This window comes from Parasteatoda tepidariorum, chromosome 5 (assembly GCF_982258835.1).
Source record: "Parasteatoda tepidariorum strain Cologne lab strain chromosome 5, Ptep-v5.0, whole genome shotgun sequence".
Lineage (NCBI taxonomy): Eukaryota > Metazoa > Arthropoda > Arachnida > Araneae > Theridiidae > Parasteatoda > Parasteatoda tepidariorum.
The window spans coordinates 116,236,657-116,254,583 of NC_141759.1; the positions used below are offsets into that span (position 1 = coordinate 116,236,657).

The 17,927-nt window shown below is 27.0% G+C and overlaps 2 protein-coding genes across 3 annotated transcripts in view; one reads left to right on the plus strand and one right to left on the minus strand.

Moving 5' to 3' along the window:
* LOC147810049 (pre-mRNA 3' end processing protein WDR33-like) overlaps positions 1-17,927 on the plus strand; it is a 162,886-nt gene that overhangs the window by 77,952 nt on the left and 67,007 nt on the right. The gene's annotated exons all lie outside the window — the stretch shown is intronic.
* LOC122272265 (coatomer subunit beta-like) lies at positions 9,788-17,796 on the minus strand. 2 transcript variants are annotated; one of them, XM_087164899.1, is made up of 6 exons: positions 17,690-17,796; positions 15,957-16,164; positions 15,097-15,234; positions 13,497-13,641; positions 12,575-12,750; positions 9,788-9,885 (listed from the first exon to the last, which is right to left on the minus strand). In XM_087164899.1, exons 2-4 carry the CDS (start codon positions 16,095-16,097, stop codon positions 13,567-13,569), a joined length of 354 nt encoding a protein of 117 aa, XP_087021025.1. In that variant the 5' UTR covers positions 16,098-16,164; positions 17,690-17,796; the 3' UTR covers positions 9,788-9,885; positions 12,575-12,750; positions 13,497-13,566. The 2 variants fall into 2 exon arrangements, with proteins under 2 accessions (XP_087021025.1, XP_087021024.1); XM_087164898.1 differs by lacking the exon at positions 17,690-17,796 and adding an exon at positions 17,091-17,316.

Below are 17,927 nucleotides of genomic sequence, written 5' to 3' on the forward strand. Positions count from 1 at the left end.
AACAATTAAAACTCGTTATTATTAGGATTAACAAGTCTTTATATAGACACTTATCACGTGATTCAATTTTATTTTATACATTGTGACGTAAAAATATTTACATCTAATTTTAATGTTTTAAAAGATAACTAAAAATGTAGCATGTGTTTTCTCGATAAGAAAAATTAGTGTATTTAAAACTCGTTGAAAAAAATTTAAATGAGAAAAATCTCATCGAAATAAGATTGAAAGTAACTTAAATGGCTGAAATATATTTAAAAATATTAAATGAATATCAAAAATAATAAAAAAATATATATATAAATGATGTCTTATTTCATAATTCCATAAAAATAAGAATTATCCTGAAAATGCAAGTAACTTGCAAAATTTAATTTAGAACCAAAAATTAAATGCAATTCGTGAACGTTTGCAATGAGAGATTGAGTTAAAGAATGCCATTCCTTATGATAATTTATTCAATTGATGCTTAATGAATCCTGTCGTCCCGTCATTTTTAATAATAATTTTTCTCTATATTTTCAGTGTAGACACATTACAATCCGCTATGAATGTATTACGTTATAAACTTTTCTTTTTCTCGCTTTAGAAAAATCAACAAGTGCTTGTAAAAAATTAAACTTAATATTTAAATAATTAAAATAATTTCGCCTTTCAAAGGTGTTTAAAGTTTTTTCTTGATCATGGTTAAAGACGAATAAAGCAAACACTTTGTGCAAAGTTTCTTTTCAATCTTTCTTTGAAGGATTATTTGTGGCTCTCGATAAATGTACCCTAGTTCCCTTTTCATTTTTGTGCTATTATATTTCAAAAAAATTATTGTACGGAGCGTATGTGTTTCAAAATGTCTTTTAAATTACTGACAACAAATATGAAAGACGCTGTAACAAATTTCATTTCCGTCACAAGTTAAGAATACGATATGACTCATCGAAAACTGCGCGAAAGAACATAAACAGTGGCGTAATAGTCCGATTAACACAATCTACCAATAATTTATTCTTTTTTTTTCTAAGAAATTTCTAACAAATTTTAAAGAATTATAAAGAGAAGTAAAATAAATGTGTTTAATTTTTAATATTTAATACACATATTTTGTACTTTTATTTATGTTTTCAATAAATATAATTTGTGCATAAAAAAAAATTTAATACCTTTTTTACGTACCTTTCAAATACGTTTTTAATTGCGGCTCGCGAAAAATTTCAAATTTTGAAAAATGGCTCGACTACCAAGGAGCTTGGCCACCCCTGTCCTATAATATATTATTTAAGAAAATATCTTCGCGAGAAGAGGCAAAGTTGGAAAATATGTTTTTGTTTACATAAAACACCAAAAGTAAAATAAAAGCAGTTGTAAAAAGCTGATTAGTAATTTTTTTATAAAAAAAAAATTAGACCTGATTTTTGTCAGGAAATTCTTAAATACATTAATTGAATACACTGTTACGCATACCTACTGAGTCGTTCTCTTTTCCTTAACACTAGATTCTAATTTCTAAGTCCAATTAATTTGATACTCATTTATGTTTAAATGGTGATTTGAATACGTTCATAAACGACCTCTCAAAGTTTTTGTTCTAAATTTGCAATATCCAAATTTTGTTCTATAATTAAGAGAGCAGAATAAAATAAATTATGACAGAAAAGAAATTCCTTATTTACTCACAGAAGTTTATTTTGAATTTGCATGGTGTATAAATATATAAATAATTTCAAATGGATATCAATTATTAACGTTAATGACTAACAAATGTTTCTTAAAAATTAATAACCATTCCAGCTTAAATGGAAAGACTCAGATATTATAAGTTTAAAACGATGTTTCCTCGCCGGCAAAAATCCAGAAAGACTGTTCAACTTACACCAGAAAAGCGAAATGCTGACCTTGAAAGTGGGACTTATTGTAAAAAAAAGTTTTTCTTTGATATCAGAAAAATGTGTCTTATTTCTAAAACAATTTTATTATTATTTGGATGGCATATGAAATGATTCTTCGAAACACTTTTACTTCAAAATAGTGAATTTTACTAAAATTCGCATTTATGTATTAGCATCTACCCAATGGAGACAATTATAGAAAAAACACGAAATCGAAAAAACTTAGAAAAATTCCTTTCGTTCACTGTTTAGGGTGCTAAATCTAGATGTTTTTTTAAAGAAAATAATTAAGTTTAAAATTTTTTCGTAGAAAATATTAGTTTATTCTTAAACAAATTAATAGCCACGTGCAACAGAGTTAATTTAAAAAATGAACAGTTTCCTTGTAATAACAAAAAGATTACTTGAAAAAAATTGATTCATTAAATTAAATAAATTAGTTTTGAGGAAATAAATACTATATTTTAAAGTTTACCTCATCTTTAATGCTAATTTTTTCCAACATGAAAATTACCAACATCCAATATGAAAATTATGCTCAAAGATGAGTAATACTGTCAAAGATATACTTTGCAATACTTGCACTGCAGTACTTAGAAAATCGTTCATTCATAGTATTTTATCTTTTACAAAAATTACAAATTGAAAAAATTATAGTGAATTCTACCTTTTTTTTACATTTAAATATTATATATTATTGCAATTGGCTAAACTTTATGCATAAACAATCTCCCTACAGGGTGCGTAGCCAAATCTTTGAATCAAAAATAAGCACTTTTTAAAAACTTTTCAAGCACTTTACAAAAATTTTAAAGCACTCAAAAAACTCATATTGAATCAATGATATTATTGAAAAACAAAAACTTTTTATGAACAGTTTTAGCATTAAAAAAAAAAACTCAAAAAGAAACGGACGTAAATCGAAACAATCAGTGCTTTCTCACATCACCCAGTGAATTCTACTTGACCCTGCACTCAGAACAAAAGTATCCTTACCTCCTACGTCAAAAAAAGTGTTAGAAATAAAATAAGATAAACAAGAACAAAATTAAAATAAATTAAAAAGAAAAAGATTTCATAAGGATCTGATATTCTCTATCCGAATTGGAGCACTCGGATTTTGGTTTCAAGTGTGCGCGCATGAGCAAGTCATAACGTGGGTACGGCATGAAGTCCGCGTGAATGATTACGTAGCAAACTCCCCATTTTTCGTGAAATGCATGGGATCCACCAGATATCACTGAAGGAATAAAAAAAAATATTCTGAAAAAAAGCACTTTTCAAAAACGCCAGCTGAAAAAAAGACATTTAAAAGCTTTTAAAAACGAAATCCCCAAAAAAGCACCTTTAAGTACTTTTTACAAACGCTACGCACCCTGTCCCTATCTTACTGTTTGACAGTTTCCTGATGATGATTCCAAAATAAATGTATAATTATCTCCTGCGCAGGGGGCTCAGGAGGTATGAAATGTGGAAGAATCTAGTAAATGTTCTAATACTAATAACTTTCAGCAAAATAATTTTAAAATAACAAATATACATGTTACTAATTTAAAATAACAAAAGCGTCAATTTAAAAAAAAAAAAAAAAACTTTATGGATGAAATTAAATATTTTTTTTTAATTGAATATGTAATATATTTTTTTATTATAATATTATGGGCAATATTCTCGTACATTGTAGGGGGAAAACACACTTATTATTTCCTTTTCCGCATTTTGCAAATTATTACATAATCACACTAAAAATTCTTTTTTCTTTAAAAATCGTGAAATCCGTAGCTTTAACTATCGAGAAAAAAAAATCGACAGCAAAATCAAGTGATTCGGACTCTTTAAAAAGGGGTGTGTTTTCATTTCGAGATTCAGTTGTAATCAATAATATCGTATTAAAATTATTGGATTTTAAAAGCTATGAGGAAATCAATAATAATAACTGCATAAAAAATGTAGAATAAAAATTTCTACAGAAAAGAATATTATTATTTTTTTTACTTCCTAAAGGAAGAATATTTCTTCAAGAACTCTAACGATCTGCAACAATGTCGCCGTGTCATAACAATTCTGCCAAGGAGGCATCTGATAGTTTATTAAAACTACAAATGAAAATATTATAAAGACAGTGTGTTGAGTGCATGAGTTGAAATTAAAAATATTTTTAATTTCGTATATAAATAATTTTTCACTAAAAATATACCCAATATTAATTAAAATTAGTTATTTTTTTAAAAAAAACAGGCAGGTGACATATTTTTATCATTTTGCAGATAATCCATTGACATCACCAGATACATTCATAACATAGTAGTAGATTCTAGGCACAGTGAATAATTTCAAGAACTTTCAAACCCAATAAAATGAATATTACTTATTAAGCCAATAAAATGCATATGCCAATAAAATGAATTCATAGCCAAGAAAATGAATATACACTTATTAATAAGGTTAAAATGACTGCAATATTTCCTATTCATGATTGATATTAATAATGGAATTGAATATTAAGTCCTTTATCAAGTCTATCATACTTTGAATTCTTACTTTTAAATAGTGATAGATATTGAAGTTAATTAAGAGTTCTGAATTGATTTTTCCCTTTTAAAAATGCAACTTATTTATTGACTTCAAAAATGAAGAGTTTTATATCTAAAAACTATAAAAATTCAAAATATTTAAAAAAAAATATTTATATATATAGTTTCATATTGTTCACTAGTTTAGGGGATTTTTTTGGGGGCAAAATTCATAAAAGCATTATGTAACAAGATTATAAACAAATTAACCTTTTATCTTAAACACAATCGATAATTGTATTTTTGGTCGGAATTATTTTAAGAAATTTAGAGGCATTATGCTTTAACTTTACTCAAATTTTTTTTTATAAACATATTTTTGCAGAAGAGCAATCACTTAAACATTTAAAAATTACATGTCACTTATTTATTTAAAGTAACACAGACTCACAATAACAATCAAACTCAAATATGAAGAGATTTTTATGAAAAAAATTTACTATGTTTCATTTAGGTATATTAAAATTAAGTATTTATATAATAGAAATTTAAGTTATTTTAAATATTTTCTCCTAAAAAAACCAAGCTTGGTTTAAAAAAAAAGTTTAAATAAAAGTGGTTTAAGCAAAGGCAGCCCTGTACAAACTTATTGAAGATGATAAAATTTATAAGATGATAATAAAAAAGCTTAAAAGTATAAATCATTATAAAAAAAAGCTTAACACCATGTTCACCATTATACAGACGAGAAAAAGACATCAATTTTCAAAAACCTGTATCCAAATCACAGATAGAATTATAACAACGATTCAACATCTTTCGAGTGATAAATGATAAATCCATTGGTTGCTGCAAATGAAAATAAGTGCTTAAATTAATATCACCAATATTAGGAAAACATAAATTAAATCTATGAACAATAAAAGTTTAAATATCTGACTATGATGTGGACTTAATGTTAGATTCAACAAAATTCTGAAAATATTATTCCTTTTCATGTTTTGAAGTAACCACCAGCAGCATAAAAAGAAAATGTGAACACAATGAATAACTTTTGATCAGATTAACAAACGACTGTTCATTGTAAATCCACCTTGAAGTAATTACTTTTAAAAGCTTTCATCCACAAAATAAATCAAAATGCTCATTGAAATAATAATTACATCTCAAAAAATGATTAAAATATTTACAATTGATAAAACTTCAATATCTGATCTTATTTAGCGAAAGTAATTTTTTGTGTCGCATTTTGTAACTTACTCGCCTGCACTAATTTATTGATCTCGCCTTGAATAATTAAATTTAAAGCCTAGTATGTGATTTTATTTATTTATTTTTTAATTTGGGTTTTACATTATCAAACCCAAACTGATTTACATCAGAATTTAGCACTTTTAAGTGAAACTGTTCTCCCGAAACAGGAATGTTTCTTTCCAAAACATAAGATTCGTAATTAAATTAACTGAACTACATTTTATACTATCACAAAAAGAAAAATTTTTTAGGAAAGTGATAAAAGCAACAAAAAAAGTTTAAGAAGAGTTAAATAAGAAAAAAGCTTATATGTAAAGACACTAAATAGATGCCAAAAAATTTACAAAAACTAATGAATTCAAATTTGTCAGAATATGTCAAATTTGGACAGTTTCACAAGGAAAGCTCACATCTAAGTTAACGTGAAGAATTAATCAAACAAAATCTTGCTTTATAATTAAAAGCAGGATTTTAGGAGAAAAGGAAACAAGAAAGAAAAGACAAAGAAAAACGAGAAAATATTTTCAAGAAAATAGGTAAATAAATAAAATAAAAAATAAATAAACTGAAACAGGATAACTTTTGGTACAGTATACATGTACCAGATAAGTTTTAAAAAGAGTAAACAACAAAATATAAACTTGCTGTGCTCCAGTAATATTGGCAAATATTTGCAAAAAATGATTAACTACAAAAAACTTCAATAAGAGTAAATTAAATTGAATGAACAAACTAATTAAAAAAAGGAAATGAGTTGAAACTCTAACTTATTTATATTCTATCAGGGTGGCCACTCAAATCAGGGTCCAAATTTCCCTGATTTTTCCAGGTAAAAATCTTAAAACTTCCAGGTTAGAGTGTTTTTTTTTCCTCATAAAGTGTAGGATGGGTACAAAAAAAATGTGCATTCAAGTATTTTACTTAAAATGTTATTTTTTTAATATATCATCTTGAAAAAATAATTAGACTAAATTTATTTATATATATATATATATATATATATATATATATATATATATATATATATATATATATATATATATATATATATATATATATATATATATATATATATATATATATATATATATATATATATATATATATATATATATATCAGCAAGATTTTGTTTCTTATTTTTCAATGATTTTTCACAATATTAATTTTTAAAAAATGAATAAACGTGGAGAGAAAATATGTTTAGCTTGTAGAATATATTGTTCATATTGAATAAAAAAAATTTAATGGGTTACTTCAAGTAGTTTTGGATAAGTATTTTTTAATATATTCTCATTAAGCAAAAGAAAACCATTCCAGGTGATTATATATCAATTTATATTTACAGCGACTCCCACAAGTGTTCTTATAACTGTTATTGAAATAGGACTCAATTCTATTAAAATAAATACTTCAGAATGGGTATTTAATAATATGATGTATAATCTATTCTTAGCAAAACTGCATGGAATAAAAAACAAAGCAAAAGTTTATTTTTAAGAAATCAATAATAAAAAAATAACAAAAATTTTACCTCACTAAAGTCATCCTACATTTAAATGTTTTTGGATTTCAGAATTAAAATTATGGCTTTAATTTATTTATTTAACTATTTTTCATTTACTTTTTTTATTTATTCGTAATTTAGTATCAAACTTATGATAGCAAGATTATATTTCAATTTTTACTTTCTAAATCTGTAATATATTCTTTCATTATTTAAAAATGGCTTGTGGTCGTAATAATACAATAAACAACATTTAAAAGTTGATTATTTGTTATCATAAGAGGTATATTAGTAATGAATTTCGCTAAATTAGTTTATTGTATCCTATTCCAATGTGCAAATGTGATAAATGCTTAAAAGAAGGACTTCATATCAGAGATTAAAATTTGGGGAAAAATTCATATTTTTCCATTTGAGTGTTGTAAAAGGTTCTGTTAAACTTAATAAAAATATTCTGCTCAAATTTCACCAGACAAAAAAAATAAATAAAAATTACAAAAAAACTAGTTACATTTACTTATATACTTTTAAAAGCTATTGTAGATGCGAAAGGAAACTCTACTAAATGTTAATTTAACAAAAAATAAGTACTAATAGGTGGAGATTTCTTTTGATAGTGTATGATGACTTTTGCGAGATCAAGTTTTTGTTACTTTTGGAGTATTGTTTTCTTAAAAATAAACTTTTGCTTTGTTTTTAAAAGATTTCATAGTTTTGCTAAGAATAGAATATATTTTTTAATATTAAATATCCATTCTGAAATATTGATTACAAATAATGGATGGGGTCTTATTTCATTGAAAGTCATGAGTATACAAACACTTTTATGAGTCACTGTATTTACAAGACAGTATAAAGCTATTATATATACTCTACTTTATCGAAGTGCTCTTCATAAAATTCATTGATCATATTTTCCTTAAACCAGTATCTCAAGTCAAATGTTTAAATAATGTTATTTTGAATAAGCATTATTATTTTCAGAGATTCTGTACAGAAAAATGAATGTCGCAAAAGCAAAATTGTCCAATTTCTTGTTGCATACTCGATAGAAAAAAGTACATAAAACTCTTTAGAATTTATTCTGCTTTGTTTTTTTTTATTTATTTGAAATTAAAATAATTAAAGAATTCTGATCTAAATACAAGGTTCTTTTTTAGTTTAGCATAGTTAATTGTTTTTGTTTTTATAACTAGAAGCTTGTACCAGTACAGTGCAGAACAAAAAAACTAAGTTTCGTTTTCCTTCTTAATAAACACATATTAATAAAACATTTTAATATTCCATGCTTATACGTCATTTAACATGCTTCCTGTACTTTCCTTAGTCTTTGTCAGCTTATTAGGGCAAAAGGAGAAACAGTTTTGAAAATACATTTCAGGAATGCAAGCAACATTTACGAATTTTGATATTATGATTACTATACAATAGGAATTTTGAATAAAAAATCAAATATTTACCAACAAAAAAGTTAAATTAAATGTTAACATATAGTTAGTTCTTAAAAAAAACCTTTCTTTAATTAAAATACGTGTCATAAAAGGTTAAAATGAGAAAATTAGAATTAATGCAATAATTGTAACGATTTGTTAACATATATTGCTGTTAGTGATTGCAAGAAAATGTGTGATTGGTTGTCTTTGTTGAGATTCAGAGATTTCACTGGATGGGAGTACGAAAGCTTTCATAAAAAAATGCAATATAAAATCTATTAATAATTGAATTATAACCAACTGATTTTTGGAGAATTTTATGAAGTTAAAAATACTAAAATATTTTTTTTATCATTTTGTCAAAAAAGAAATAACCACCAAAGCATCCGAATCAACTCAGACCCATGCCTATGGACTAGAAGAAAAAAATAACAACCTACTTTTAAAAAGAGAAGCAAATATCCTAACCCTTTCTTTCACAATTTTTGCTTCACAGTCCCATTGCCTCCATAGAGGTCAAAGGTTTCTCTATTCGTTTGGCAACCATGGGAGAGTTATATGAGGCATTCTAGTTTAACAGGATAATAATGGAGCAAATTTTGATGCAAGCAAAGCATTGGTTAGTTAAAGATATATGAATTGTTTGGGTGATACATTTCTTACAAAAAAGTGAGCATATATGGAGGATAAAATAATTTAAATTAAGAAAATCAGTAAATAATTTAAATTAGTAAAAAAATTTTTAAAAAATCAAAAATATTCCAGTTTTTCTTTAAAAATCCCTGATTTTTCCAGGTTTTTTCCAGTAAAGAAAATTCCCTGATAATTCCAGGTTTTCAAGGTGGGTGGCCACCCTGTCAATGTGTGCGTCTATATTATCTAACTATGTTCATGGGTAGTACAAAGTGTACACTATCTTTTAATTTGGATAATCAATGTGTGCGTCTATATTATCTAACTATGCTCATGGGTAGTACAAAGTCTACACTATCTTTCAATTTGGATAATCAATGTGTGCATCTATATTATCTAACTATGTTCATGGGTAGTACAGAGTATATACCATCTTTTAATTTGGATAATTAATGATGTTTACCTGTCAAGACATTCCTCTTTCAGTGAGACACTGCAGAGCTTCACCTTCAGGTAATCTCACGGACAATTTTGGTGAAGACATCAATCATGGTATTATAATTTCTAAGCGTGGTCTGCGAGATCTCACGGCCCTTGGTGAAATGGTGTTGATAACATTGGTTCAGCTTCCTTCCAATTCCAGATTTAGGTAAAGTAACACAATTTGCTGGTAAGATAAAAGGTGGACTTAAAGTTTGACAATTCCGCAAAACATACTAACAATAACTGCAGATTAAACTTAATTTTGACAGTTATAATTAATTTAAAATTAGATACATTGATAAACAAATACTATAGGAATTAGAGAGGCAAGATATTAGGTACTTATGTATACAATTTAGTAAATAAAAATTTAAAAACCAAAAACAAAATTCTAAAGATATGTATTTTAGCAATCAGGGGTCTGTCCAGGCCGAATTTACTACCGTTTAGCGGTACCTTCACAAATTCAACCTTAGGAAAAACGGTAGTTTCACAAAATACTTAAATCTTAAAATTTTATTTTGTATCCTTAAGAAATGATAAATTTATATTTTTACTATGTTTTTATGTTGATTTTTTAATATAAGTTTACATTTTTCTCAAATTATGCCTAAATTTTCACAAAATAGGTACCTCTCAGAAAAACCTAGACAGACCCCTGGCAATAACAGCACTTCATCAAGGGACATACTGTCTGCTAACACACAGGAGCCCTTCTGCAGTTGACCCCTGATGAAGTGCTGTTTTTGTTTACATACAGATCTTTAGAATTTCGCTTTTGCTTTCTAAATTTTTATTTAAATGGTTTACATAAGACAAATTTGGTTTTAGCACTTTTCCATTTTGACTTATTATTTTAAAGTTTTTTCTTAAAACTTGCTTAATACAATTTCACACTTTGATTGTACTTATATATATTTACATTTGATAATGAATCTATTTATTCAAATTTATGAGAAATAGCAGCAGGAGAGATTGATAATGCTTTAAAAATTATTGATAAGTAATATTGATAAACACCAGAACATTCTTCAGTATAAATTGATCCTCTTTTTTAAAAACTTAGTTTCAAAATGGATGTCTTTCTATTTATTGGGTATATAACTGGACCCATTACAAACATGCCTTTATTTATAGGAATATATAAAGAATTTGGCAAGTATTAAAATCGAAATTTAGAAATATTTGCAATCTTGTTTCTAAAAAGGAGTTAATATGTATTACGCTTTTCATGAAGACAAATCATTTAAGAAACAGTGTGATAAAAGAGAATGTCGGTATTAGTGTTAAAAGGGTTAAGAAACTGATAAATAATATAAATATTCATTTGATAAATATCACAAAGAAGTAAAGAACTCATGACCAATAAGATTAACAGACCTCATATTGCTTTACATAAATAGTATAGTGAGACAGTAATACAGATTTAATTGTAACCATTTAACAGTCAAAATGGGCAAATTTATGCATATTCTTGTTTCTCAGTTTAATGTGGTAAAACCTTTGAACACTGGTCTAATGTGACCAGTGTCGAGATGCGATCGCGATTTGGAGTTGTTCAAAAAATAAATAAATAAAAAATACACACAGTAGTATAAACACACCAAAATACTACTTCAACAATTATTCCTTTATATTTTAAATGTTATTTATTTGTATTTTTCCAGCCATGTAGCTATTTTTTGTAAAATTATTCCATTTTTATCAACCTCAATAACTTTGTTCCCATGTTTCAATGAGAGGAATTTTTGCTCAGTATAATTTAAATTATTTATTTATTTCATGGCAAATTCTTTTTCACCTACATTGGTAATTTGAAAATTTAAAGTTAAGAGAAAAGTCAATCTGCACTAGACCCATGAATATTCTCACGACATCGAAATGCAAAAAAATTATGGTAAAATAATTTTACTGCGAAATGTTAAGCAATCCTCTATAATTTGCTGGCCTTTTGATATTTTTAAATTTTTTTTTAGCATTTGAAACTTTATGGCTCTTTCTAGGTTTACCTGAATTCACTTCTTGTGTATTTTAAATTTACTATTTATTTATGATATAATTTAGGTAAAAGAGAATTTGTCAGGAAGAGTTTCTTCGCCCAGTATAGTGTCTGTTTAAATTTAACTTTAGGCATCTCTACCAAGTTATTTCTTTCACCTTTCCATGAGTCATTAATTCCTTGCATTACATTTGAATTGTATAAAATACAAGTTTACGATGACGAGTCAAGAATTGTCCCACATTGTGAATGCTGAAGCAAAATTCATGCACACCACCCACTATTAGACAAAATTGAACTATCAAATTGTAATTATGATTGGCTTCTGCAAAAAAACGCTTATAAATTGTTCTTTTACATTTATTTGAATGTGATGACTATTTAAGAAAAATATGCTTAATAATGATCAATTAAAAATTTATTGCAAGCTAGGGTTGAAAAAGTATATCCTAAAATAAAATTGATATCAGCAACATAACCGTTGTTCAGAAATCGCTATTTTGAGGTCCCTCGTCATATAAATTCTATGGAAGATTTGTCAGTTCTATGAAGATATGATCTTTCTTTGGTGGTCTCCATTGTTTAGACATGGTCATGGTTAAAATATTTGACTTTAACTGTTTTTTGGGGAAAACATTCAAATTAATAAACTAACTAATTACAAGATGAAGTGAAAGGACTAATTGAAGTAAAATGGTTTGTGTAATTAAAGAAAAATTTAAATAAATGTCTATACAAACATAGTAAGTCTACAAGCCTAGAGCAGAATAAATAGAAAATAAATAAAATTTCTAAGCATTTAAATATGAAAAGACACATTAAAGAGATGAAGTACACCACTTGAAAAAAGGGAGAAGACTGTTTAATAACTTACCATGAAACCAGTCTTTGCATAATTCACATTGAATCAATCATACTGGCAGAGGAGGATTTATTACAAACACACTAACGTGAGTCAGGACCGTCTCCGGTGTGTTTTCTAATATTCTTTGCACGCAACATCAATATTGATTTTTATTCCTTTCTTTCAGCTTCTTTGAAATTAGCAACCTAAAAAGGAGAAGAAACTACTAAATCTAACTTTTCAGTGACATCTAATTTATATTGTCCTAAAATTTTTTAATTGTATTTAGAACGCATTGAACAGTTGTCAATATTTCAAAATGAAAATTAGGAAGAATTTTTGGTTGATAAATTATGTGATTAAAACGAAGTGGTGAGTACGAAAAATTTCGCATAAAATTAAATGTATAGAAATATTAATTATAATGTAGGTTGCCCGTCTTCATGAGATATATTTCTATAAATATATTTATTATTTTAAAATTCATATAAAAAATACCAGTAAAAATAATATATATACAAATGCATATTTGTTTTTTTAATAGTAATAATATCAATATTATATATGATTTAAACACATGTAGTAGTATATTCTAATCTACATTTTTCTCTTTGCAATTTAAAAAAAAATTTCTTTTTTAATTTCATTTTTAAGTTAATTTTTAATATTTTGAAAAACTTATAAGATACTTAAATTTTCAGTGGTTAACAAGATAAAGCAAAAATTAGGAAGTCTGAAAATGAGAATAACACAAAAATGACAACATAGGCAAAGCAAATAAATAAAATAATAAACATAAATAATTATCTAAATGCTTTTAAAAAAATATTTATTAAAGTACTAAAATTTTGAAAGCTATATCTCTTTCAATTGATAAAAAATCGTATCATAAATTTAGATAATAAAGATTAAAATAAAATTTTAAATGAGCAAAATCTGTAGCTGTACTTACAAATGCTGATGTCTCTCTGGATTCTTCTAATCTTATATCCAAACTCACAGAATCTTCACATATACTATCTTCATTTTCTATCAGCTCTTTTCTTTTTACGTTTTGATGTGAGAGGGGCACCAATATCTTTTCTTGGAGAAAGCACCTAAAAGTAAATTTATTGAAAAATGTACTATTGTTTAGGGTTGCTTTGAAACCATTTTCTTACTTTAAAGATTTTTTTTGGAAAATTAACTGCAAAAAATCTATTTTTTCTAATATTAGTTGAACTACGTGTGTTTTAAAATCAATCATTTTAGTTTTGTTACCATTCATAATAATCATAACAAATGAATGAAATTATTGTAATACATCGTTTTAAATGATCCAATCAAAAATTGTTGGACTTTTTTTTTTAAACATTGCTTAGTTTAAAATTAGTTTTTTTCTTTCATAACCATTTAAAATAAACATTTTTACTTTCAGATAAAATTATGAGACGCGCTGCTTAACACTTTCATCCGAAACAGAACTATATAAATAATGTCGGATTTATGATTTGCATTCTACATTTTTTTAAATAATCAGTTGTCTTTAGTTTACAATAATTAATATTCTTTACTGAGGTATAAAACTTTCTTGTAAAAAATATAAAAGCATTTAATCAGTCTAAAATTACTTCACTTTTGTATGTAAACATCATTTAAGTTTGTAAAATTAATGATGCAAAATTATACTGATGATACTGATTATACTGATTAATGACGTAAAATTAAGTATAAATAAACTGATAAAGGCTGCTGCCTAAAAATGAAGAAAAAAAAGTAGCTTGTAGTCATAAATTAGTCACTACTACTATTACAGTAAAGCATCTCTGCAACAAGCCATTGTGGGCCAGGGAGGTTACAGTTCCATCAATTTGAGACCAACAGCAGAATTGTGGCTAGGTGGTCAGCATTGCGCACAAACCACCTTTAATTTCCAGACAAGCTGGTACCAATCAATATGAAGCTTGGCCTTTGTTACAGTATATAAAATTATTTCAAAATAAAACAGGTATGAAAAAAAATATAGAGCAAATGTACATCATACAGTGTAACACTGTTCACCTGTACACTTCTTGTGGCACTATACAAGACAGCTTAACATTTCTGGACTATAAAAGAACTGTGAAAGTATATTTAGAAGAAATTAAGTTTTCTTCTACTGAATTTTGATGATGTCATTTGATGAATGATAATTAATAATGATATTGGCAATTATAATAGGAATTTCTTAGCAATAGCATTACACTCAGATAAAGAGAAGTTTTTTCTTTAGATAATTTTGTTTAGTTTCAATTGCATTCCACATGTTTTTAATATTTTTATTTAAATATAAAAAAGAATTCTGGCATTTAAAGCTAGCTGATAACAAAAGTTGATTTAGAAAGAAGAAATGAAAAAATAGTCCCTCGACAGTAAATTCAATAAATGGAATTTAAATTATGCATCGAGAGATCACTTAACTTGACAAATAAATAACTTGATTCTAAAAATAAATTTAAAATAATCTTGAAATTAATTAAAATTATCAAGTATTTAATGAACATAAGAAAATTTTTATTATTGGTAAATCTCACTTTGATGGCAGTGGGTGCACTCGAAAGAGTGACTAATGTACCGGCTGCTTCATACCGAACAGAAGGGCTACTGGAATTCAAAAGATTATAAATACAGCGAATGAATCTTGATCTTTCAGAAGGGTTACCATGGCAGACCTGTAAGACAAAATGCAATGAAAAATTATTCCACACACTCATATAATACATTACTGAAATAAGCCAAATATATTTTATACATGAAACTGAACAGATTTGATGAATCTTTGCACCCGATATTTCTTGTGAACCACTTTTGGTATATTTTTAGCGGTGCTGCTTTTACCACTTGCCGAAAACCAAATAAAATACTGTATCTTATAAATTCAAATTTCACTTGTATCATAATAACTTTTAAACACAAAACATGAATTTCATAAATAACTGCAAATCCATATTAAATGTTAGATCCCATACAACTGTTTCGTTATGCATCTGCACCCAATGCCAAAGACGGAATCTAATATTGGCATTAGTGAAATTTAAAATTCACTTGTATTACAGTTAATTTTAAGCAACAGTGTTAGGTAGGCTATACAGTGGCAGTTAAACTTAAAAAAAAAAAAAAAAAAAACAGCAGTGTAGGGTATATTAGGCAAATATATACTGAGTAGTGGCACAAAATGAGCAAAACAAAAAACCTAGATATTAAAAAAAAAAAAATCTCTCTTACACAGGTAAATCACATATTGTGATTAATACAGACTAGGCTATAAGTTGAAAATACTTGCCTCCTACAATAATTTATTCTTTGTTATATTTTAAAACCTACAAATTTAATTATACACCATGGTATTTATTTTATAAAAACTGACATGAAGAAAATATTGTTAGATAATAACCTTATAAATAAGTTCAACTATAACAAGTTGCAATATGTCACCAAACGTGTGAACTTGATCAATGCAGGATCCAAGATAATTCAGAGCACGTTCCTGATCAACATGAATCAACATCATAAAGGCATTTCTTTTGCAGGACATGTCCTGCTCTGTCTCCAAGAAATTTGCTACAAGTTCAGGGGCATCAGGAATCAGAAATTCAAAATTCCTATAAAGAAAAAAGTACATATTAATCTAAAAATAGGCTGAAAAAAAAAAGAACAATAAATTGAATATTTTCAGGAAAAAATTTTTTTTAACATTAAGTTAATTTATAAAAATTTTTGGCATATAATTCACATTCAATATGTTTTGGTCATTTTTTATAAAAGACTTTGCGAAAATGCATTCTCGTTGCATTTGCTTAAGCCGTTGGAGTAAAAATTGTCGTTCCGAGTACCAATTGAAATTCAGCTGTACTTTCGAATTTGATTAGTGCAAACTTTACAGGAGTTTCGTTTATCACAATATAAAAAAAATTTGAAATAAAAAATGCCTTTTTTGAGAAAAACTGTTTCCTTCAGTATTTTTTTTTTTTTTTTTTAAGTAATATTGAGAACTTTTTACTATTTTTTGAGGACCTGCAGAAAGTGTGGGCTCTAGGCCCATGCCTCAATAGTCATAATTGGGCCCTGGGGATTACAAAAGGAAAAAATACACATACTACTGTATTTTCATCTGACACTAAAATATGAAAAATTTTATAAGAATTTAACATCACGAAATACAAAGCAATGTAAAATCACACACTTTTAAGCTAAAATAAACTGAACACATATTAGAACAAGTCATTCTTTTAATTGATGTCTTACTTCCTTTTTTAATGGGAGTTGATACCTCCCATACCCGCAATGTTAAATTGCCCTTTTTTGATGTACCTTTTCTGGCAAACTACAGCATAGAATTGCATGAAATTTTTTCTACAATATATTTGAACATTGTAGATTATACTGAAATGAACTTTTTTGGATTTCTATTTCGGTTTTTGTTTTCTACTAATTTATAATGTTAAACTAATGTTTTGAGAAAACAGCATTTAAAGACAAAAATTTATTTTTTTCAAAACATGCCTGCACCATAATGAGATTTATTTACATTTTTGAAATGACCCTCTTCTCTCTTTTTTAACAATCTTTTTTTCTGCCTCACTTCTTTAGATTGTTGGGAATGAACATATTTTGCTCTAAATAAGCGTTCCTCGTCAATGCGCTTCATGGCTCTCGTCAAGTGATATCCAGGTTCTATGTTCATTTTTTCAATGGTTCTCAATTTCATGATGTTTCCATCATTGAAAGAGCTTATAGCATCATAAGTTCTCAAAGAAAGCACATCGATTTGTACAAAAGTAGATTTGGGTACCGTTGACCAAATAATGTTGTTGACACTTTCGCTTGGGTTTTGTGTGTTTCCATGCACACACTTTTTGAGTAAATCTGGGTGAGAAAGATCCTTGAAAATGGGTCTCATTTTTTCTACAACTGCAATAGGCAGATTGTTCTTATGCTCATACACTTGATTAGCTGCTTTAGCTTTTCGAAATTTGCACCATGACTCTGCACCAGGTGGACAGAAGTCATGTTGTGGAGAAATATTGCCCACACTGCTGGTCTCATCGAAGTGACACTATTCAAATTTTGCCTGATGGCCAATCCATAACCATTTATCAATCATCACATCTGTGAGACGGTTTTTACCTGATAGAGTTTTTCCATCAGACAATTTTTGCCCTTTCATTGAAGATTTGAGGCGGCGAAGGTGGCTTCCCATACTCTTCATGACATGGCCAATGCATTCAACTTCGGATACTAGGTAATCACTTCCATAAACATCTAAAGATTTTAAATGATCATAAGCTTTGGAGTCGCCATCCCCTAAATAAGTTATGTATCTTGCATTGTATAAGGACAAAGATCCTCGAAAAATTGGTGATGA